Here is a 25,363-nt window from a genome sequence, read left to right on the forward strand (position 1 = left end):
TTCAGTTTAAGGAACGTAGGAATGGATTATAAAAAAGAGCGAAATATTGCGATGTAGTTTTTTTACACGTTAATTAATTGTGTCTTTGAAACTAGGTACCGCGAATTTTTCCTTCGTATTTTTGTCCTACAGTGATTCTTTATGCCTTCTTCATTTTTCGCAAAGAGAAAGGTCTAAAATTTTGTATCTCGTATCTCGATGCATAAAAGTCGCGATATCGAACTGTTATCGTGATTAATTTATCACATTTATTTCGATTCGCACATCCTCGATCTTGATCTCTTCCCTGCGTTGTTCTTATCGTCTCGTGCCTGCAATTCCTGACTGCAGCTTCTATATTTAACGAGCGGGAATCGCATGTTGGCTTGGAAAGTCACGGCTTGTAATGATCCTCTCGATCACAAAATCGCGCTACGTTATATTACGTGCTTTCGCAATGAAAAAAAAAACGTTAAGATTTTAGGTATCATTCAAAACGATCTTAAAACAGCACGGGCTCTTCTGTAAAAAAGAAAAAGGCACATCGAATTGTTATCAATCGAACTGTCGTTCCGTCTCGTTGCAAAATGTCGAAGGAAAGCGTGAACAGGTATAAAGATCGGAAATGGAAACAGACAGATTTCTGTATATGTGTATATAATTTTGCATTCGTTTTTCGATGTAAGCGAGTATGAAACTGCTTCGTACTCGACGAATTCATCTTCGTGGCTCGCCCAGACTCGCCCAGACTCGCCGAAACCATACCGGTTTCGGTCCCCTCGGGGAAAGGCTTCACGAGGCAACCGAAGCCGCAGCTCGCGCGAAACTTCATTGTGGGTTTCGCCCGAATCCACGGTTATTTCATAGCTCGCGATGATTTTCCCTGATCGCCGGACAATCGACATTCGTATGCAGCTCTTACGTCTCGCGAAAATATCGATCGCTGTGCGCGCGCAACCGGCGCATAAGGGTGGACGAGACCATAGTAAATTGGTCACTTCGAAGAAACAGCGTAACATATGCGCCGTATTTCGACCGTGAGATGAATCATTTATGCACGAAAGACCACGCAAAAAAAAAAAAAGAAACGAGTCAAGTCGTAAAATTAAAATAAATAATCGGTTACACGTGCGGCTGACGCGCGTTATTGATAGTCCTGTCGGAACGATGGAATAAAAAAAAAATTGCGCCGATTATCGTGCACCTATCCAGGGTACAGGGTGTGGTGCGCAAGAAGTTACGTAACGGAATGAATCTATGAATGAGGAAATTTCTGAAAGTATCGCGGATCGCGTGAACACTTGATTTTATCGAAGATAAGGGAAAAGTGAGAAAAAGGATGCTTCTACTCACTTCTCTTCTAGAAGTGGGAGAAGTGGAAGACAAAGAAACGTCTATCTTTTTTTATTAGCGACATTTTTTTGAGAAGACAAATCGGAAATACGTTATCTCATATCAATCACATTTCGATTCGGACATCCTGTATATCGGACGGTTTAAAAATAGATGCGATATGATTCTTCGCGTCGACGCATTTCATCAAGAAAGATAAACGCGGGCCTGCCAAATTAAATTCCGACTGATTTTCGAGAAATCGTCTTAATGAAATAATTAAGTTAGATCTGATCAAATACATTGATCAGTCCTGGGCTTTGCGTAAATAAAAATCTTTTCACTGTTCTATTAAGATAAAATCTCATGTGATTAATGTGATTGCATGTATTCAAATGGATATACCTTCGTTATTTAATTTTTGATCAAATGACCTCTTTGCATTTCAATGAATCTATTGAGAAATAATTTTTTGAAACTAATTTTCTAATTGAAGAAAAAATTATTAATAAGTAATTCCTATCTGATTAAAATTTTATATAATAACAATGGTATATTAATGATTGTAAGTTTTTTTGAAGGAATTCATTCTTTTATGTAATATTATATAAAATAAATTAAAATAATATTTTATGTATACATATATATGTAAATTTACATATTATAATTTTTTTACATTTTAATAAAATTTATTTTTAACTTATATATATATATATATATGATTTACTTTTACTTTTCTTTTATAGTTAAAATTTAAAATGATAAAGTTTGAAACGTTTCTTATTTCGTGCTGTAAATAATTGCCCAGATCTGTTCTTGTTGTAGCAGCATCAACATTGATATTCCGCAGAACAATCATCATTCATCAGAAAGATCTCGAACTCTGTTGGGATTGAATAATCTATCGTTGTGTTCATAGATCACCTTCTGGATGGCTCAGTGTTTATCTACCTCAGGATCAGGATATCGAGCGAAAAATATCGATACCTGACTTATCGGAAGATGTGTATTCATAGTACATTTGTATCGGAAAAGAAGTATCGATAACAAGCATCCGAGAGAAAAAAAAACAAATCAAGAAGTTTTGTAAAAACTACATTTTTTTAAGTTTTCCATTTTTCATGTAATTCTTTTTATATTTATATTCAATGATAACAAACAAAAATGTAATTATAACTAAACTTGTTACATATTATTTAACAACTGAAAATGATTGAAATACAAGTCGTACAAGTATAAGTTATACAGTTATCAAAAAATTTTGTTTATTTATTCGTAAATTATTCCATAAACTAAAAGTAAGTTTAAAAATTAGCTAATATTAAAAGTTATTTACTATTCACATCTTATTTGATTGAGTCTAAAGATCAATAGACAAAGATGTAATAATATTTTATTACAAAACAATATTTTATCACTGAAAATTAATTAAAAATAATTAATTAAAAAAGGAAAAGTATTAATGAAAATATCGATACTCTTTCCGAGTTTCTTTCATTTTTTTCATCTTACACACATTTGTAATGTTGATAGAATGCATCAATAAATCATATGACGATGAAAAAAAAATCCGACTTTATCATTAACTCTCGAAACTGCTCGGATCCCGTTCCCACGTTTCACGTGGTGCGATGTGCATGTCGACAGACAAGAGCCGGTTATAAAGCGTTATCGTTTTTCAAACATGTTGTATCTAATTTTCGCATACTATACTATTGACCGATACTCCGGCTCAAGGTAGGCAAGAATTAAGATAGCGTTAAAGTCAGGCAAATTTAAGTTCGCTTTGCGATCTATACCGCAACTACGCGCCAATACGTCTGAAATATCAAGAACGACCGGAAAACTTGCAGATACATCCTGTTGTGGATAATAAAATATATATGGATATATACGAGGTGTCGCACACAGACGTTCGTTCGTTTGAAAAGAATTATTCAATCCAAGTGTCACTGAAAATCCGATACACTCAAGTCAGGATTGAAGGATCGCATGAATGCAGGAACTATGATGTATATATAGTGTTTTGGAGATTTTTTCTTCGAGATTTTAATCGTCCAAATACACAGCTCAAAACGGAAACGAATAATAATTCGACGAATTCTTTTCAATGGAAATTAAAATCACAATTTGTCATAATTATATTTATTTTACTTTAATCCGTATAGATATTTAAGTAAATATATTTAAAATTGTTCCTTTTTTGGTAAATTGAATTTGATTTCAAATTAACATGCATTTTTTAAATAAGTAAAATTAAATATAAGTATGGAGAAAAAATGCAATAATTATTTTACGTACGAGATACATGATAAATATTTATTCATATGAATCCAAAACACTGAAAGCATCGTGCAAATAAGACATTGTTTAATTAAGTATTATTGCAAAATAACAATCGAGACAGTCGATAAAATGCGGTGAATGTATTACCGACTCGGCGTTACAACGTGTTCGGTACAACTGTATCTATTCTTGCTTGTCGATTTATCGGTGTAAACCGAGAGCGTTGAACGTTCTACTCGAATGCAAAACGGGTTGCTGCTCCACACACAAAAGGGGCTAACATTGTTACATCGATGCTACGCTGAAAAAAATGTTTGGTTGAAAATGGACAAACCAGAAAAAATTCTGATTATATCAATCAGAATTCCGATTATCTCCACTAGAATTTTAGTAGATTTAACCAGAAAATTTTTTGATTAAATTAACTAGAAAATTTTCTGGTTAAATCTACTAAAATTCTAGTGGAGATAATCAGAATTTTTTCTGGTTTGTCCATTTTCAATCAAACATTTTTTTCAGTGTAGTTTGACTGGTATATACAGAGCGTTTCATAAATACGCGTCAATACTTTAGGAGGTAAATCTATACATTAAAACAATTAAAAAACGTCATATGAACATACGTCCTACATATGACGTCCTACATACTTTAGTTTTCAAGTTATGGACAATTAAAGAAAATATTCGAAGTATTCGTCTCGTGCGTCAACACACGTAATCTACCTCACGCCTTAGCAATGAGTCTCATACTTGTTCAAAAATACTAAGTATTTTAGTTTATTCTTTGTATAATCTCAAATCTATTTCGTATTCTTTCTCGCAGATCATCCGCATTATTTATTAGCGTTCAATACACAATAAATTTTAAATGGCCCCAAAAATAAAAATCTAATGGACTGAGAAAATCATGGTGGCCATAGGATGGGTCCGCCTCGTTCTATCGGTTTGCGAAAGCATTGTTTAGGAATGTTCTCATTTCAAGATGGAATGAGACGGAGCACCATCGTGCATGAACGATTATAGGTACATCAAATGCATATTGGTCATTTCAGCATAAGTGTACATAAGTGTACATTAGCATTTGCCGCTTTTAGGGTCGGTTGTTTCATCTTTAGATAAACTATGAGGTAATTTACCTATTAAATAAACAAAAGCGTAAAAGAGTGAGAGAGTAAGACAGCGAGCTGAAGTTTACCGGAAGGTGGAACAACTCAGCCTTAGAACAGTAGGTATTTAGAACAGTAACTCGCGGATATAAGGTACTGACTGTTTAAAATTCTGTCCGATTTATTGATGAATATTGTTTGTAAATATTAGATAACGTTGAGATATGCTAAAATGCACAGTAATGTGTATTGATGCACAAAGCGAGCATTTCAAACATTTTCTTTAATCATCCATGACTTGAAAGCTAAGGTATGTAGGATATACGTTCATATGCCGATTTTTACTAATTTTAGTGTATAGATTTACATCCTAAAATATTGACATGCATTTATGAAACACCTTGTAGATGTATCAACGTTAAGGAGAGAATACGAATATGTGCAATACGAATAATGAAATACTGCTCGGTAAAATCGGAACGAAAATTCATAACTCCAGAACAAGATAAGCGCAATTGTCAAAATAGTCGTGTGCATAAATCATAATTGACAATTGTAATTAATCTTCTGTAATGAATAGAAATAGCGAATAATAATGACAACCAATTTAACAGTCAAAAAGATTCAGACATCGATTTTAGAATCAAATCAATAATTTATTGCTGTCTCTCCTCTGAATATTTTGGTGTATTCGTGAGATAAACAAGTTTCGCTTATCTCTATGATAAATATATACAAATAATACGTAAAGAAAAGTCAATAATAACACGGCAGTCACAAGCTAACTGTGTTTGAAAATGTGTATCGAGAGAGAGAGAGAGAGAGAGAAAGAGAGAGAGAGAGAGAGAGAAATAATTCCTGAAATGAGACTTCATATTGTCAAATCTATCAGCCTGCATTCTACACGTTTGCCCAAGTTTCATTTCACGATGTATGAAATATTGCACGTAAAACTTGATATTCTTGTATTCTATAAATTAAGAATGTCATCTAAACCTATCATATCTACAGATGTTTCGGCATGTACAATATTTTTCAACATCAATGGTCGCTTTTATTAGATAGAATTTGTCACATGTTTTCCCACCCCTTAATGCTTGAAGAGACACACGTTTGAGTCACTTTACATACGGAACATACCTAACACAGATGAATTGCACTACAATTTCACGTGCGTCGTAACTCTACGGCACTTTTAAATATTCCCAAATAGAAAATAATAATAGGATTTGCACGTCTCCCGATAACGCACCGATAACATGCCATAAATTGCGAGCGAATGACTACCGAGATACCGCAATGCACTATCATCACTATCATCCTATACTAATTCTTCTCACCCCGCCATATCGCTATGTGCGAAATAATATATTTCGATCAGGACGTGAGAAATTCAGTCGACTTATCTTCACGTTAATTGTCTCACGGACGCAGCGCTAAAATGCATCAGCAACAACCGTCGCAAGTGCCTACGCCGCCGGTACGTCCATCATTGCTCTAAAATGTGCCAAAACAGTTTTTTCATCCCATAAAAAATAAGGAAACGATTTCGCTCACTACAAAAGGAGAAGGACAGCTACCTCTCGTATATACTTGCGTCGCGCGAACGAGAAGATTGAACGACAGAGAAAGAAAAATATTCGATAGATATTTATATATAATTATTTGACGGAATAAATTTTTAAGGCTCGTTTAATGTGACATCCATCAGTCAGTTAGTCAATTAGTTCAATATTATTTCATTAGTTTAGTTGGAACTAATTATTAATATCAATTAGAACACGTTTCAGGTTAAAATTCCGATATAAATATAAGGGATGACGAAGAAATTCATGATGAACGAAATTGAAAGATCTCGTCCACGCGATGCGTTGAAACTTCAATTTTTATTATTCATTTATTATTTTTCTACTCTTCTCAACGAACTATTTTAAGAGGATAATGCCAGCTCAGGACATTTTTATTTGTCGGTTTTACTTAGACTTAAATTACGCTGAGAGAAATGTAAAATAAATCACGAGCGTCACTCAAAATTGAGAGTTGAAACTATCACAATAGAAAGTTTATATATTCGATTAAGTTTAAACTTTTGCATACGTTCAGCTTTATAAATTGTTTCATAAAATTTCAATTGAAAAAATTGCTCAATATTAATTTTTGATCAATCTTGGATTGAGGTAATCATGGAGGCAAACATGTATAAAAGTACAATTCAATATTATTTCTGTTATAATTTTTATTCGCGTAATTTTTTGACATATCTTTTCAACATCGCGTCGATGTGATTCCGTAGCGCACGTTGCGCTCTTCACTCTCACGCTTCTATTCACGCGGCACGTGGTCACGTCGCAGCATGTCATGTGCGTGTCAAAAGATTAAAAACGGAGTTATAATTTCCGCAAAACGATCATAAAGTTAAAAACACATGTGACACATTATGCAACGTAAATTAAATTGAAAATTTCACGAATCATCATCATCGCTACTGTCTGACTTTATTTATTATCTATATATATAATGATATCATTTATAGTGTCTACAATGATATCTATAATGACTTTTAAAATAGTGTTTGTGTCAATGCGAAATCGATTTAACACGAATTTCCAACATATACAATTATGTATATTTTATCCTCATTAAAAATTAATGCCATTTTATAAAACTTTATTTTAAAAGTTCGGGATAATTTTCATTAATTGTTTGTAGTTATTCATAATTTCTAGATTTTTGTTAAATAATTTTGACACTACTCATTTTATAATTAAAGATGAAGTAACTTTAGCAAATTGTAACGACACTCAATAAAAAAAAATGATAAAATATGACCAGTTAGCATAATTATTAGACTTAACGGTAAGATGTAATCTATTATATCTATTAACAAAATTATTGCTTTTAAAAATTTTATGATAAAAAAAATTTACAATGAAATAAATTATTTAATAATTTTATAATATGTTTGCTTTGAAAAGTATTGACTGTTGTTGCATTACATAAATATTATCATATAATAATAATAATAATTATTATTATTATATACTCTGATTCTGATGTTATCTGAAATGATGTTGCGAAAGCGCTACACCGACAATTGGTAGCGCAACAAAGAGAAATACACGTTCTTACACTATGAATAAAATGACGAAGTATCCACCACACAGCATGGAACAAAACGTACTACTTTGGCAGATGTCCATAAGATACAAAAATAACATTTATACGAAAGACTCTAACATTGGAAAATACTAAAAATATTTCGTGTGGGTTGTACGACTAATTTAGAAAGAAATGAGCGATCTTATTCCGAGAGCTATCGGCCAGAGCTTTGCGTAATGTAGATGAAGACTTGCATTCAAGGTTATCCGGAAAATTTTCCGCCGTTATCATCCGGAAATCATGGACTCAAACATCTACGAAAGAAGTTGAAATAATAAGTATCCAAAAGACGTCTAGAAAAACTTTAGTTTGAAAAACGGGATTAGATCTTTTTACAATGCCCTTACATTTATGTTGCCCGAATGACTTTCCATCAGTTGTATGAAATGGCATTTAATGACAATATCAATAAAATAAATCTTTCATATGCAATTTTTTGTTGTTTTGTTGTTCAGTTGTATGAAATGACATTTAATGACAATATCAATAAAATAAATCTTTCATATGCAATTTTTTGTTGTTTTGTTGTTCAGTTGTATGAAATGACATTTAATGACAATATCAATAAAATAAATCTTTCATATGCAATTTTTTGTTGTTTTGTTGAAGCCATTTCTGGTTATACTGCATTAACTTAATTGAAAATCTTTAATTGCCAATCACATGTGAAACTTGAATGAATACTGTAATAAATATTCATGTAAGGTGTTTTAAAAAAGCAAGAATTTCTTTTAAAGTATCTTATAGTCACAGGAATGAAAAAAAACACAAAGATTGTATTATATGTATAATGAATTTCGGTATACAATTAAGGAAACTTAAGACTCCATAAACGGAGCAACATGTATTATCGGACACTCGGTATAATCGATTAAAGAAGAAAATTGAATTATGCATGTCGCTGCTTCAAATCAAACTATGGAATAGCAATCATTGATTTCTGTAATTCAGTTCAATACAAACTGTATATAGTATACAATTGCAGTATATACATATGTAATGTCTACGACGTAACAACATATTTCACATGTTACGAAATGTTCCTTCTAATTTATAAAGCCGATTTGGATCGCGTGACAAAAATTACATGGTAGTCACATAGTCGGAATGAAACATTTTTTTCTAATTGGACAAACAGAAGAGTCATTTTTTTTAAATCAAACGGGCAAATACGTTATACGAAATGCAAATATCTAACCTTTTCTGCCCGTAAAAATGTTGGTGTATTAGAAGAATGTTGGCATATTGCATTTGATCCAAATTTATTGCTCTTATCATATATCTTTTATTTTTGTTTTTTATGTTTTAAAAAACTATTAGAAAGAATAATTGAGATAAGATAATCAAAATGTAGAATCTGCACTTAATCTACATTCATGTTATAAATACACGTATTATAATCTTCATTTTTATTTCCTGTAAATGTGACAGCAAATGAAATAAAATGACACTTCGAGTGATACGTAAATATTAACAATCATAATCCTTGTTTGTAGACTCTTTTTTACAAAAAAAAGAAAGGATTTTTACTTGTAAAATCATGACTTTAGTTTTTTACATGTGTGGTAACATTATACAAAATCTCTCGCAAAATTTATTAAGTACATGCGCAGAAGTATACACGATGCTTTAAAGTGTATAAACATTTAAACATTTATAAATTAAACGAGTAATCATATTACACAACATTTTAGCATAAAAGAATTTTGTTGAATATAGGTAATTAAATTATTATAGAAAAAAATTAAAAGTTAAAAATTGGCGTTATGTATATCAGACATTTAATTGTTCTACATTATTTGGTAAAATCGTAACTCCAACGTAAAGAAATCTCAGCTAATATTTGATACGGAAGCGGTTTACGACAGAATTATCCCTTAGTCAACAGACGTCAAAGTTGAGTAACCGTGCCGAGTAGTTGATTTAATCGATCGACCATATTATGGCAGAAATTACGAGCGAATGCGAGGGACAATGAAACATATATATCTAGAAAGGTCACGTATATATTATTACTGACCTTAGTGAACTACTTTCGTCTTTGAAAGACAGATCGAATGTTGTTAATTATATATAAAGATAGTTGAATACTGTTTTTCTATATTCTGTTTGTTAACAAGATTTTTTATAATTCTTCTTTAACTAATAAAATATAATAATTAAATCAACCTTTTTCATTTAATAAATTGGCAAAAAAATTTCTTTTTAAGGATATTATCATCACATATTTAATCACCAAATATTTCATATTTTATCAGAAGCGTTGATATATCGCTATAATATAAATTATGAGTGAATTTTCATAGTTAGTACAACGAGATTTAATTTCATAGAGTTTACTAAAGAATAATGAAAGTTTTATTAGTTTGAAATTATATTTCTCAGCAAATTCCTTATGTATACTTCTACAATTTATGTGGATAAATTTTCAATATGTATTGGCATCTGTTACATCACACTATAAAAGTGATTAATAGTTCATGTATAATTCCTTATATTTTTTTCTTAAGGTTTTCTTAAAGTTTTCTTAAGTATTTAAGTCATTTTCCAAATTAAAATTTTAATGCTGAAAACATTTTTCACTAAAAAAATAATTTTGGAATCGCAATAATTTTGTATCGGAGATGCCATGCACTCATCATGTATGAGATCGTATTGACCTTTTAAATAGTCTAAACAATGCGATATTGTAAACTATTAAATTATACGTAATTACAGGCGATATGTGATTGGCGTATATTTTTTCGTAAATTGATAATAAACGTAAATTTCGTAAAATGATATTAGAATTTTTTTATATACAAGAGCACACAGAAATGAATTCCAAAGAGCAAGCCGACAACTACGTCAAACATTTCGTTTTTCTCCGCCAGAGTTCATATCGTATATATGTGAACTTTACCTCGCATGTAAGAGACACGTGATAACCGCAAGATAAACAGACGATTTTTCGACACAATAGCTATACCCCAATGTAATGGAAGCGTTACATTACACATTCATACAAAGAATAATCATGCTTCACGCTGAATTGGACAAGAGCTCGCTTCTAGGGCAATTTTTATATCTGGTTGATTGTTGTACGATGCAACGTTCCGCTTTAATGTTCAGCTTTCAAGATGAACGGATTGTAAAATTTAATAACGCCTTTTTTCTGGATAGAAGGAACACAAATCAACATTTCGAGTATCTACTTAATGATTTTATCGCACTGATTTATTTTCAGTATTATACCGCTGATAGAACATGCTAAAACGAGGTCTTATTAGAAATTACATCAAAATTTCGATGGAAAATGACAAAGACCTGTAATTGTGAGTAACGTGTTTCTTTACTTGATACGAGTACAACGAGAAGTACAATTAAATGTAGAAACAGCAAGGAGAGAAAGAGAGAGAAAAGAGAAAAAATTGTAAAAATCATTAAATAAATCGATTAATTTTACATTATACTCAAACATTTATAATATATTTTTAAGAATGCGTAAATTCGATGCTGAGACAAAAAATAGAAACCATTGCAGTGACTTCATTTTAATTTCTTTAAAAATATATTAAAAGTACTGTATAGATAATTTTAATCGACTTAAATATTTTTATGATCTATCAAATATAGGATTATTCTGTGATATTACGGACAGAAAATTAATAGTTAAACTTTACTGATATTTTACAAAATAATAAAAGAATTAAATTTAGAGATTTCTTTTTATCAAGTTAAGAAATCATAAAATCTAAAATTAAAAATAATTCTGCTCAAATAATATCATCATTTAGAATCGGAGTTACTGTGTAACACAAATTCCAAAATCGCTTAAATACTAAATTTTTTGCTTAGTACAGCACAATATAATTAAAATATAGAAAACAGAGATGATATAAGAATACTTGACTATCATACGTTCGGTAATTACAGATCATAGGATGCATTGTGGTCATGAATTCAATTAGGAAAATGTTAAAATTTTGGATATAGAGAAGACTTACAACAAACAACTTATGTCTGAAATACTTCACATTAATTGTCAACCTAATGGACAGTATATGCAAACTGATATAGAAGTTTTAAATCACGCTTACATAGAAATACTTAATAAGTTAACATCATTGTTTATTGTTTTTCGAGTTGACCGTTATGTACTTTCTGATTCCTTTGTTCGTTACTTTCTAAATCTGAATCAGTGGATAGTCACTAATTACTCAGTGGCATACTTGGCACTGATAATCAGTGAAGTTCAACTAAAAAAGAAAGAATGTTTGAGCATTGTATAACTAAAATACTGATATTTGCACGTCAATTTCAATCTTCCAATATCATATTCATTGAATTTAAGCACTAAAACAAGGTTAGTTAGATCACATAATAAAGATTAGCTAGGTTAGGAATCTCACATTTAATTCACTGATTACTAGTGGCATACTTGGCACTGATATCAGTGATTATCCACCCCGATTCAGATTTAGAGAGTATACTAAGCAGTCACATTTTGACCATTTTACATGGCAATTTCGTTGTCGATAAATTGTTTTAATTTTAATGTTTGACGATTACTTAATACGTATTATATTTTTCTGTATCATCTTATTGACGAATTCTTGTTCATTGTACAGGTTGTTGTTGGCTACGAGCAACTCTTTTATTTAAAATCGTAATTTACATCGTTTTTCTATACACGACAAATTCTTTTCTCTTGATAACAGTTTTAAAATCGGCAATCCACTACCACTCAAACATGAAACTGTTGTGTACAACATTTGATAACGTTAAGGATGGTCGCATCTCACTGCATGGTCTGCACAACTTGCATTGGAAACGCTCGAAATACGACTGCGATTCATAATTCAGCTTTATATTTTTGCGATAATGTTTTCCTGCTGACTGAAGATGGCTCAAAACGGAGCCAAAACGTTCAAAAATAATTAAACTTATTTATTTTTATATTATTGTATATTATACATATATTCTTGAGCAATATTGTTCAGCGCCGACTCCTAACGCCTTGTGAATTATACTTATTGTTCTTTATTCTAATAACTTGCCTCTCTTTTTCACAGAAAGCAGTTTATGCGTTATAATATTTTTTGGCCGTCTGTCTTTCTCTTTAAATATTCGTAAGAAATACACAAAAATTATAAATCAACAAATATTCCTGATTTATTAGAAAGCTCTCTTTAAATATTATATATCTAATGTGACCAGATATTTTCGGATTTAAAGCGAAACAACTTTCGGGGGATGAAGAAGACTGTATGTAATATAAATATAAATAATTTATTTTTTTTTTAATAATATTATTCTCTCTCTCTCTCTCTCTCTCTCATATTTTGACATGTTTAGCGGGACAACGAAATAAACCGAGATTGTCCCGTTGAAAGCGAGACGTTACATTTAAGTATGTCTCAACTAATTTCAATCGCTCCAATGATTCGACTATCGTTAGATCAATATAAAAACCTTCGCTACCATTCATTTTGGATGAAAGGTGATTTTCGTATTAAAAAAATAAAAGTTCAAGTCCACCATATTGTGCTAACCATTTAAAAGAGACAAGTATATAAAAGCGGAGAACAAATAACATCGTAAATGGAATATATCAAAAATACTATATTCAATTAACAAGAACATATGTACGTTCTCTCTCTTGACATCGTCGGTTTCTTAGATAGATGCTCGATTATTTATTACATAAGACTGTTCATTCTAGAATGTGATAATCACGAGATTTTGGCTTTAGGATCAAATAGGATAACCGCCCTATCATGTAATGCTTTACGTCAACATGAGAAATATTCGCAAATACACTGTACTCGTTGTTAGTAATGAAGTTCAACACGGGTTATCACTCAGGGGTAAAAAAGTCATCTAATCTCCGACCCGGCATCATCACTTGGTTCTTTACCACTGGCTTTTCGTCATTGGTTCATTCGATAATCATATTCTTTTTTCCTTTCTTTCTCATTCTCGCTTGCTCTGCCTGCTTATGCTGGCGTTATTCACCCTCTTTTTTCTCACAATGTATGATTCGGCTCCCTCTCTATTAGCATATTTTCACAGCAATTCTTGATAAAGTGATTCTTGAAAACAGTATAAATAGTCCAACTTTGATGTTTCATACCTTCGAGTGAACAGCTAAGCGATTAAACGGACGTTTGTTTTTCGGTGATCGGTAACGCGATTTTGTTCATTTTACTTGCTTTCTTCTTGCAGTTCTTATATCTTCTTGTCATTTTACATTCGGTGATCTTGGTGTACAGTTTTCATGAATACGTTGTATCTTATTTTAGAGCAGATTTCATGCTTATTATCATCCTCTTGCGAAAGTAATCGGTGATTTTAGAAATTTCCAAGTGATTTCTGTGTCACAGACAAATAAATGTGTCGTGAAAGATAAAACATGTTAGAAATACGAAAAGATTTTTTTGCAATTTTTTATTATTAAATTCATATTAGAAAATTAAAAATAATATGTAACTTAAATGTATTCGATATTTTCGAAATATGATATATTTCAAAAAAAGAAAAATCTGATATTTTCTGATGTTTTAAAAAGTATAGGTTTTTTTTTTATAATAACACTTGAATTAATTCGATTGAAAATATATTTTTTATAATATAAACTGTTTACTATGTGTGAAACTTTATCGCAAAGAAGAACAGTCGAAGTCTGGTAACATCCAGTTTGACTTCTCTCTAGCAGTTATCTCCAGTTTCAACTCGTACATTTTCATTCATTTTTGTAAAATACGTTTTAAATATATTTTATTGAAATTGAAATATAAGTAGAAAAATCTTACATTTATCTGATCGCCATCAGTATAACAATTTTATTATAATTTTATTTTCTCATATTAAACAAAAATAGCAAATTTCGTGTCCTGTATTAAATAAGATCCTATTTGTCGTTCATACTTTCTTCTTAGAAAAGTTCTGTCCATGTTTTTTTTGTTAGAAAAGTTCTAACAATATTCTCTTCTGTCAATATTCTCTTCCATTTGATCATTTTGATAACGTCCATCTATCTCTCATCACAATTTTACAAATGCAGACTTCAACCGATAAATCATTAAAACAAACCATAATTCTATATTTCAGGAGCGCAGCGTTTTACCCAAATATCCGAGGGTTTCCCCGGTCATCAGACCTTCGCCGTCCAGTTCTGGGTCCACCCTAGACTGTTCGTCGAACACCATCCTCGTGACAAATACCAGTCCTTTCAACAGCCAGACCGCCCTTATCACCGAGAAGAGATACTTCTCCGGCGACGCTGGCAAGGGATCCAATCACTACTATGCCGAGAACTTGAGGAACAATCATCAAAAGGCTTTAAACAGGTCGCGGATCTACGATCCGCTCAACAAAACGCAAGACGTCGATTACAAACAGCTAGATCCATTACTACCGAGCGAACAAAGTTCAAGCATCACCATCCTCATGGATCCCCCGGACGTGAGAGTACCAAAGGAGTTGCAGGAACCCATCCGATTGCCGTCCTCAGAATTCATTAGGGAACCCAAACCATCATGGTTACGATTTGCCGCCCAGGTAAGTTATTATACATGTTTCATAGATTTATATGGAATTCTTTGCAATATTAGATTCTTTGAGCAATTCAAAATAGATTATATTTTAAAATGAAAAAATGTACAATTTTTCTTTTATTGATAAATTAATAAAAATAAAATTAAGAATAATTGCGGCTAATCAGATCAATAATATAGCACCGCTTACTCTGGGAGCTCTGTTTTGAGATGTGAATTTCAATCGGTAAGCCAGGATATTATCAATATGGGTAACTTCAATTAATGAAAATAAAAAATTAAGGCCGCAGCATAGACCTTTGCATAACATATAAAGCATAAGAAAATCAAATAGTTCTTTATTTCAAAAGGAAGGAAATGAAGGACTCTCTCTCTGATTGGTTAATTTTTTTATGCATTATGCAGGATTTTATGTTCTCGCCCTTACGAATCACACGTTCAAAAACAATCTCATAAGCAATACTTGCAAATAATAATTTATGAAGAAACTGGCACGTGTGTTCCTCACGCATAATATGTGCATGTAATGTTGCCTATATATGGAGGCAAGTGTATTTCATTACTGTGTATTTCACAAATCGTCCAGTGCGGTTAAGTTGCGGTTAGAATAATACAATACATCCAATTATCATGAAATGATAATTGATTGAAATATTCATGTTTACTGATTGAAGATCTTCCTTCCTTCTTTATTGTTAGAAGTCACGTTTTCGAGAATAAATTGCTGGATTTAAGACTTCTAAGTAGTCGCCGCGGCCATATTGAATCGTGATGTCACAAGCGAGAAATGATACGTTAATTTTTGTTTTATGTCGTTTGTAAATAAAGACAATTTAAATAAAACGAAATTATGACATCGCTTTAAAACACATGTCAAATTAGATGGAAGCTATCCTTATCCTCCCTGACAGTCCGTACATAGTCATAAAAAATGGTAAAAGACACGTGAAGTCCGTTTACTCAATACGTATGTGTAGCTGTTCACTTTCACGTGCGTAGCTGTTCACTTTCACGTGCCTTTTACGACTATTTACTGATTATCAAAAGGGGAAGGATAGCTTTGACCTATTTTTAAAAGTGTTTTAAAGCGATTTCATTATTTCGTTTTATCCAAATTGTCTTTATTTACACATATAATAAAAATGAACATTTACTTATAATAAAAAAATGTTTACTTCGAACTATTAAAAAAAAATTACTAAGATTTAGAAATTTTTTTTTCAGTGTATGTACATAGTTTGTTTAAAATATAAATATTAACACATTTGTAAAAATGACTCAAATACATCCTTAAGGACTCGCGCGACATACAGTAGTATGACCACATGTGCGGTCGGACGACGATGCGTCATCCTTTCCCTTTGCGTACTTCATGAAATTTACAACGTTACAACATTTATAGAAATTATGTAATATTCTTCGTATAAAAATTGTAATTTTAAGAAACTAAAAAAGTCACATCTTTATGTGAAAATTACTTGTTTATATAAAAGTTACTTCACAATACACTGCATATCATTTTTATTTCGTAATAAATCGTAAAGTAGTTAACAAATTATTATTTAATAATTAATATTGAAATAAATAAGCAAAACATATTACTTGTTATATTTATATTACGCAAAAGTCTCTTATTAGTTAATGAAATTGTATCTATTCGCGTTTATGTTGAATTTTTATATTCATATATTAAAGATTTAATACTAAAAACTCAAAGCATTTTTTCAAAAATATTTATACGAAGTCGGAATAATTTTTGTAGTAGTGAAACTAATAAAGTATTGTTGTAGTGAAACTAATAAAGTATTCATACATGAATTGGAACGTTTAGGCATTAAACATTTTGTTCTATTATATGAGTACAGTTTAATCATTGCGCGCCGTCTATTAGGCAATCGAAATGATCGGCATAATTGTGCGAGAACAAGAAAGGATGAATGAAAAGCAGACGTAACCCTGTAACGAATATCGCAACCTTGTATAACGTTGAATACTACACTTTCCTTGAGATTGCCATTGACATTCATAGCCGATGGCACTATGGTCGCCGTCAGAATTTCTCAATTGTTATATTATTTTGTATTACGCGAAAGATAAATTTATTTACATGAATTGTGTTCATAATTAAAAATAGATGAAAATCTACGTAGAAAAAAAATGCGAAAATACATGGTGCAATAATAATTCATTAGCTATGACATTCATACAATATTATCAGCAGATCTGCGCGAAAGCTAGAATTCCTCAATATCCAAGTCTCGGAACATTTCATGTCCTTAAATCATATCCTTAGAATTATAGCCATTGTGTTTTTATATTGTATCTTTGCATGTATTAGAATGTATTTATTTACGTATTTATTCACGTATTTATATTTACATATTCGTATAACTAATTTAATATTCATACAGTCAAACAAAAAGGCAACGTATGAAAAAATACCTCCATTTATCTAATAAAACAGTGTTCTACACCATGAAGCAATGAACAAAAAATCAACTTTCATTACATGAACAATCGTTCATTACATGAACGATTGTTCATGAACGAAACAATTCCCGCTGTGCATATATTAAAAGTAACTGTAGCTGTAATTATTTGCTATATTCATCAGGTTTTCTTGCTAAAATTTAATAACAATGATGGATACAAATATTGTATATCAGCATTAATTATAATAATTAATAATCGCGAAATAACATGGTACATTTAAATTTACACGTGAAACGAAATATAACAAATTAAAAGGAAAATAATTTTCTGTGTAGACAGAAGCAAAAATGATTACGGATCGACATTTACTTGTGAAATTGGAAAATTGAGGAATTCATTAATAAATGTTCTATAGATGTCAATTTTAAATTTGCATCAGGTCATTAAAATTTAGGTATTAAGCGAAACAATTATTACAGCGCATCATGAGAATGATGAAAAAAATAATTAAAAAATTCGAAATATAAAAATTATATGTGTTTAACGAGGAACGTCCTACATATAATAAACATATCGTACATCTTAATATATTAACGAAAAAATATTTCAACAATTACGAAAATGCTAATGCAATTCTTTTCTCGCTATCCTAATCGACATAACAGAAATAGAAAAACAATGAATAACCCCTTTTTGATATTAATTGTCGAATTGATAGACACACTTAGAATAATGTTCTTGTTATTGCATTAAGTAGCGAGCTGATTGAGTGAATAATAAAATACTTAACTCTTTATTGATACAGTATACACAATGTATGCTGTATTAACAAACTCTTTATTATCATCAGTCTAGTCGTTATTGATACAACAAACACAATATATCAAAAGAATACAGTATATATAAACAGAGATTATATACTATGTATGTCTAGTCTTTATTGATACAGCAAACACAATATATCAAAAGAATATAGTATATATAAACAAAGATTATATACTATGTTAAGTACATAAAGGGATTCTTTCTCTCTCTCTCTCTCGATGATTTATATTTAATTATTTATATTTATCCTTATCGATAAATGCACTTAACATATATATAGTTTACATTACATATACTATAAAATCAGAAATAAATGTGCATATTTATAGTAAAAGTGAGGTGTGAATACGAATATGTATTTATGAATTCTCATACTTGTCTCTAATAATAATTTTTGTAGTTATTCTATGATACTTTTCGTTGAATATTTCAAATGGTTAAATAATTTAGATATCTTAGTATTTTTGAAATCCACCGACATTTGTGACTTGCATTATTGTCGCTTCTATTTTAAATTTGAAAGGGTGTAAAATTTTTCAAGAAGAATAAAAATACAGAAAATACGTAAATGATGTAACAAGACGGAGGTAACATTTCCGTGAATGCGCAGTAGGCAGCCAATCAAATTTGAGCCTAAATATCGAAAAACAATATGACTGCGAAATGTCAGAAAAAATGGCATGTCCATGTAAAAAAAATTACAATTCGTGAAATTCTAGAAAAAATTACATTTATATAGATCGCTTATTGTATTGCATATCTATTTCGAAATAATTATAACGATTTAGGTGTCTCCACAAAAATATTTCTCGAATTTCGATAATGTATTTGGACCCAAATTCGATTAGTTGTTTTCTTACATCATGAATGAAATATATTTTCAAAAAAAAGACAGTATAAAAACAAAAAAGTTGCTTTAAAGACGCTATGGTCTATGATTTTTATATTGAATGAGAGTTTCATCACATTTTGAAATTACTTCAGAAAAATCTACATATACTCCTCTTCATCTCCTCGCTCGAAATTTGAATCACGTGTCGTCTCGAAGACGCGAAACGAAGACGTGAAACGAAGGCGTCTTATCAAATTGACGTATCTGCGATCATCTGATATGGGAGTAGTAATCTACCAAGTTTTCAACGACATGACTTGCGAGGGGAAGGGATGGCCAGCCTCCAGCATTGCTCTTTATATAAAATCACCCGTCGCGGTCCACAAGTGTCAATAGTTCGTATTATACTGTGACATCGAAAACTTCTACTCACATCAGTGTGCGATCAATATCCATTTTTTTTTATTATCAATTCAACCAAATCAATTGGTATCCGATCTGCGATATAGGAGTGAGTTCTCATTTCTCGTCTCGAACACGATTTGGGACTCTCGAAGGATTAAAACTCGGTTTCTTTTACAATCACGTTTGCCGAGACACCTAGATTTACAATCTCGATATAAAAACGCGAGTTTTCGTGTTACAGACTTTCAGAATCGATCTACCATTGTTACTCGACGAAACAAGCAGTGACGATGTTCTCCATAATTCGGACAGATTTTTTATTAGAATTAGAGAGTCTCTAATCAGAATAAATCCGCTTATTGTCAGTTTATCCTATTGGTATTCGAATAATATCCAGAACAATCTGGAAATTTTCAATATTTTACGATTCTGGTTCCCATCGCAAAACACAATTGTAGTGGTCTTGATGTGTAATTGGAGAACAATGCTGTTTGTTTCATCACATAAACGATTCGTTAGATTGGTACCGAAGTTTCATTAATCGGAAAATCGTGTTTGCAATCGGGATTACAAAATAGTGTCATAATAGGTTCCTCGATTTATCCGCAATCATGAAACTTCTTCTGCGAGCGGACACTCATGTAAACATCGATTTGCCGGTAAACACGCCTACAGCAAAATGCACGATCACCCAGGTAAAAAGTTAACCGAAATTTTTCTTTGTTGTATTCTTTAGAAATTTCTTGAATTTGTTTGAAGTTAACAACAGGTATTTCGTAAAAGTTGTAATGATCAGTAAAAATAATGAATAAAAGTGAGAAAAATGTGTTTTAACATAAGATAACAAACAGATCATGTTGTAGATTAACTGAATAGATATAACTATTTCCTATATAAAAGCCAGTAAAAAATATATAATTTTGAAGAAACATAATCTTGATGTAAATCCTTGGACCAAAATTGATAAATGTTATGTTTAATATCAGAATTTATGTAATTATCTATTTAATGATACTAATTATTAAGATCATTTTAGTTTTAGAGAGAGAGAGAGAGATCTCTCTTCTAAAATTAAATTATAATAATCTTGAAAAAATATTATTTTTTTCGAAAACTGTGCAACTATAATATACAGTTGAATTAATTCAATCAGTATTTTTTACTTTGTTCCAAGAAGAATAACTTCTTCGCTGATTGCACTATGATTTTTATTGATCATACTTAAGATTTTGTGTACTATAAATCATATTTGAATACCATAAGTCATATTTGAATATGCAAGGATTGCGAAAGTAACAGAATTTTCTACGTGAATGTCGCAATCTTTTTCGGCATGATTTCTATGACGCAAATCGTGCAATTGATCGAATACCAATTAAATTATTGCATCGATCTCGACTCTTTGCTATTTTAAAATAGATTCTATATACACAAAAATTGCGTGCGAAGGAAATATACTCGACGAGACATAAAAATATATAAATATTCTCGCAATTTCTATATTTCTTTTCTGCGTGACAGATTTAAAATTGCATTTACTCCAGTATCTATTGATAATCCACCTTACCGATTGAATATTTGGAATACTTTGTTCTCGTAAGACTTGTAAGAACTTATGACTGAAATGCTTATAAATTTATCGGTATCTTTACAAACAGCTTCTTACTAGTCGTAAGATTTACGAGAAATCATAGATATTTACGAATAACCGTACATCTTGTTGTATAACGCATAAAATTACAACTCAGGTCATAAGTTCTATAAGTCTTTATATAAGAACAAGTTACGAGCCTTACGATTCTACTTAGAATTGACCCATTAGTCTTCGATTAAGATTTAAAGAGATTTTTAATTTGTAAGTAGGTGCGCCTAAAGAGTCAAAGTTCACGTTCAGACCTTCGTACATTTTTCATGCAGTTTGTAATCTGTTTGCAGATATTAGCTGCATTATCGGTGTCGTTGGGTTCGATGCAAGTCGGCTATTCGTCTTCCTATACATCGCCAGCGCTGGTGTCCATGCGTGATAACGCTACAGCGAGCTTCGAAGTCACCAAACAGATGGTAAGTCCAGTAACTGATATTTTTTAATATAATCCGCTCTATCCTTAACTTCTACGCGTTAAACATTTATTGTACAGAAAGACAAATCGCGCATTTTATTAGGCATGTGCTTTACATCCGTGTATTTACAGAATTCGCTAAGTTTGCAAAAGCTACGTAGAGAAGCGATTTCCGATGAACGTATTTATAAAAGTATTCAAAATAAAGTTGCAATCTGAGAACACATGACCATGAAATCATACAAATCCAATTTTGTCGGAAGTGGAAGATTGTGAGAATCGGACACGGTTTCTTGAACATTTAAATTGCCAATTACATATGTTAACCGTTTAGCGGTAGCGTAAGAATAACTTGGATAACTACTCGTGACTCATTGTATTTTTTGCGGAATCAAGAAGTTTTTTTTCAGAATCGTTTGATATTTTTATTTGATTTGTATTTTAATTTGTAGCTGCGTTTTATATCTATGAATATTATTTTTAAAGACTAATTTTACTATTTTATATGAATCTTTTATATGAAATTACCAGAGAATGCCAAACTGATATTCACGACATCATTTTCTTTATTTCTGCATCGCAAACAGATATTGCAATAGTATACGTTTCTGTGTCCGTTTAAAGACATTTTAATTAAATTTATGATGTCAAGGAAAAGTCCGACGGAATTGTTTATCGGCGACGCGTTGCGGATCAATACAAAGTGGAAGCCGAAGTTAAGCGCTGATGACAAACGATGTAAACGCGTCACTTATAAATTATCGCGATCTACGCATGCGTATGAAAAGGTACGACCTTCGTTATTCAAAGGGTCAATGGATAATTAAAAGGTTTAACCTCAAGTGCGTCATTGGTGCCTGGTCAGGGGCACGATGACCTGATTGTAATCGCATTGGCGAAGGAGCCGTTGTGCCCCAGTGGCCGAGAACGCGATTGGTCATCTCGCCGGACACGCCGACTTCGTCATAAGGCCTCAAATCGTGACGATATCGGAAATTGATTCCAGATATGCAAGCGAGCGTGAATAAGATGCTTCCGCATTCAAAAGTGAGCCTCGCACAAGCCGTCATGCAGGATATTCGTTTTGGGAAGCCGCTTTAATAAATTTGAGAGTGAAAAGCAACAATATATATATGTTATTACATTTAATATTTTTTTAACATGCCAAAATATAATTATTAATTGTTTAAAGAGCTATATACATATTGTATTTGAAAATTATTACTTTTTCCTATCATAAAAATTATTCGTTTATATTAAGATTATTCTAAGTGAAATGTTTTAATTAATACACTCTTTATGCGATGATATACCAAAATTTAAGTAAATTTATTTTTAATCTTCAGTATAGAATATACTTTTGTCTTTATTGATAAAAATAGGAAAGCGTAACTACTGATTGTACGAATTTATTTTTGCAATATTATTATATCATCATAATAATATATTTCTAAATATATATATTTTATTTTTGTAAATTAAATAAATAATATAAATATTATATTTGAAATATTCTAATCATTAATTAAAAAATTATATTTTATTAAAGAGTCTATTACATTAAAATCACTACCAACTAATTTTGTAATAGCAATTATTATAACAATTATTCTGCGTTTAGTGATCTCAGTTGTAATAAAGATTTCGTAACTCGTTTCTGCGTTGCGGTAACTTAATTAAAACACACGACAACGGATGAGCAACCAAAATGGTTGCCCTTCGCAATTGTTTTCCTTGACATTTTGCGGCTTCTCGACCTTATTTGTATTCGAAGGATCTACGACGAATAAAACTATGCTTTAGTACACGGCTGTTATTCGAACGATGAATTTAAACGATCGAGGATTGTCAATATGCGTAGCATAATATATTGTATAATCGATCTAAATCTTTTACAATCTCGAATCGCTTCTGTACATAGCAATAACAAATTTTAACCATAACACAAAATACACGAAATGTCTTTAAAAAAAAATTTAAATTATATATTAAAAGTTTAAGATATTATATGATACATTCGGGCAGAAATTTATTAAATTTTTAATATCACTTGTATGTATATGAAGAATATTGTGCAATTAATTTCAAGTAACTTTAGACATTCTATTTGATAGTTGATTAATTAATTGACAATTAGAAACTTGCAATAAATGATAATGTCTCAGAAAAATCTGTTTTAAACTTAATTGTGAAATTTTATAGATTATATATATATATATATATCACTCCAAATTTTTTTATGTCACAGAGCATGTGGATTGGGTCACTTATGCCATTGAGTGCACTTGTCGGTGGTATCGCTGGAGGACCGCTCATCGAATATATAGGAAGGAAAAAGACAATACTTTCTACTGCGTTTCCATTTATCGGAGGTAAGATTATTGAAGCATACATAGCATTAAAAAACCTTTATGTAACGAGATAATGTATTGAAACATATATACGTATAATGAACTATCGTAGTAAATAACGTTACAGATCGTCATCACTATCTACCATCAATTATTTAAATTAGTTACATCGTCGTTTCTCCCTTATATCTTGAATACTATTCCATGTAAATAGTAGATTGTATTATATGACGATGTGATACTTGTTACAGCATGGCTCTTAATCGCGATGGCTCAAAATATTCCGATGGTATTGGCTGGGCGTGCGTTATGCGGTTTTGCCGTAGGCGTTGCTTCTTTAGCGTTACCTGTGTACTTAGGCGAAACGATACAGACAGAAGTGCGTGGTACTCTTGGTTTAATGCCTACCGTTTTTGGTAACTCCGGTAAGTGAAATAAAAGAGTTAACCTCTTATGCTATCGATTTATATATGTGTATGTTCGTTGCTAATATGACATTAAACTTGGAAATGTTATTTAATTATAAAAATAAATATATTTATAAAGTATGTCCCACAAATTCATAAAGGTTTCATATTCAATGTGCAGGAATATTACTATGCTTCGTAGCGGGTATGTATCTGGATTGGAGAAATCTGGCGCTGGTAGGGGCGAGTTTACCACTACCATTCTTGATTTTGATGTTCATAATTCCGGAAACGCCAAGATGGTACATTTCCAAGGGGAAGACAAAGATGTCCCGAAAATCTCTTCAATGGTTGCGCGGTAAAGACACAGACATAACGGACGAATTGACTATGATCGAGAAATTACATCAGGAATACCTCGACAGTGAGCGAAATACTTCCCAAAGTATAATCTCGGAATTGCTGAAGAGTAAAAACCTCAGACCTCTCCTCATTTCTTTGGGTCTAATGCTGTTCCAACAAATGTCTGGCATCAACGCGGTGATATTCTATACGGTGCAAATATTCCAAGTACGTATTATATTAATCAGTTACCTTTCTCTACTGATTCGTGAGTCCAATATTTCAGTAATTTTTAAATACATAATTCTC

The 25,363-nt window shown here is 31.3% G+C and overlaps 2 protein-coding genes across 4 annotated transcripts in view; one reads left to right on the top strand and one right to left on the bottom strand.

The window, feature by feature from the left end:
- Positions 1-25,363, bottom strand: part of LOC108725934 (Regulator of cullins 2) — a 52,913-nt gene that overhangs the window by 21,859 nt on the left and 5,691 nt on the right. The window lies entirely within an intron of this gene.
- Positions 1-25,363, top strand: part of LOC108725933 (Trehalose transporter 1-1) — a 30,289-nt gene that overhangs the window by 2,218 nt on the left and 2,708 nt on the right. The window contains exons 1-6 of one of the 3 annotated variants that reach the window (XM_018453251.1): positions 6,110-6,182; positions 14,954-15,403; positions 21,830-21,955; positions 24,203-24,326; positions 24,557-24,730; positions 24,894-25,282. In XM_018453251.1, coding sequence (XP_018308753.1) covers positions 6,144-6,182; positions 14,954-15,403; positions 21,830-21,955; positions 24,203-24,326; positions 24,557-24,730; positions 24,894-25,282 — 1,302 coding nt within the window. In that variant the 5' untranslated portion in view covers positions 6,110-6,143. Of the gene's footprint in view, positions 1-6,109; positions 6,183-14,953; positions 15,404-20,329; positions 20,590-21,829; positions 21,956-24,202; positions 24,327-24,556; positions 24,731-24,893; positions 25,283-25,363 lie in introns of those variants that run through there. The other 2 variants (XM_018453250.1, XM_018453252.1) reach the window with 2 other exon arrangements.

The sequence above is a fragment of the Mycetomoellerius zeteki genome, unplaced genomic scaffold (assembly GCF_001594055.1).
Source record: "Mycetomoellerius zeteki isolate Tzet28-1 unplaced genomic scaffold, Tzet1.0 scaffold369, whole genome shotgun sequence".
Classification (NCBI taxonomy): domain Eukaryota; kingdom Metazoa; phylum Arthropoda; class Insecta; order Hymenoptera; family Formicidae; genus Mycetomoellerius; species Mycetomoellerius zeteki.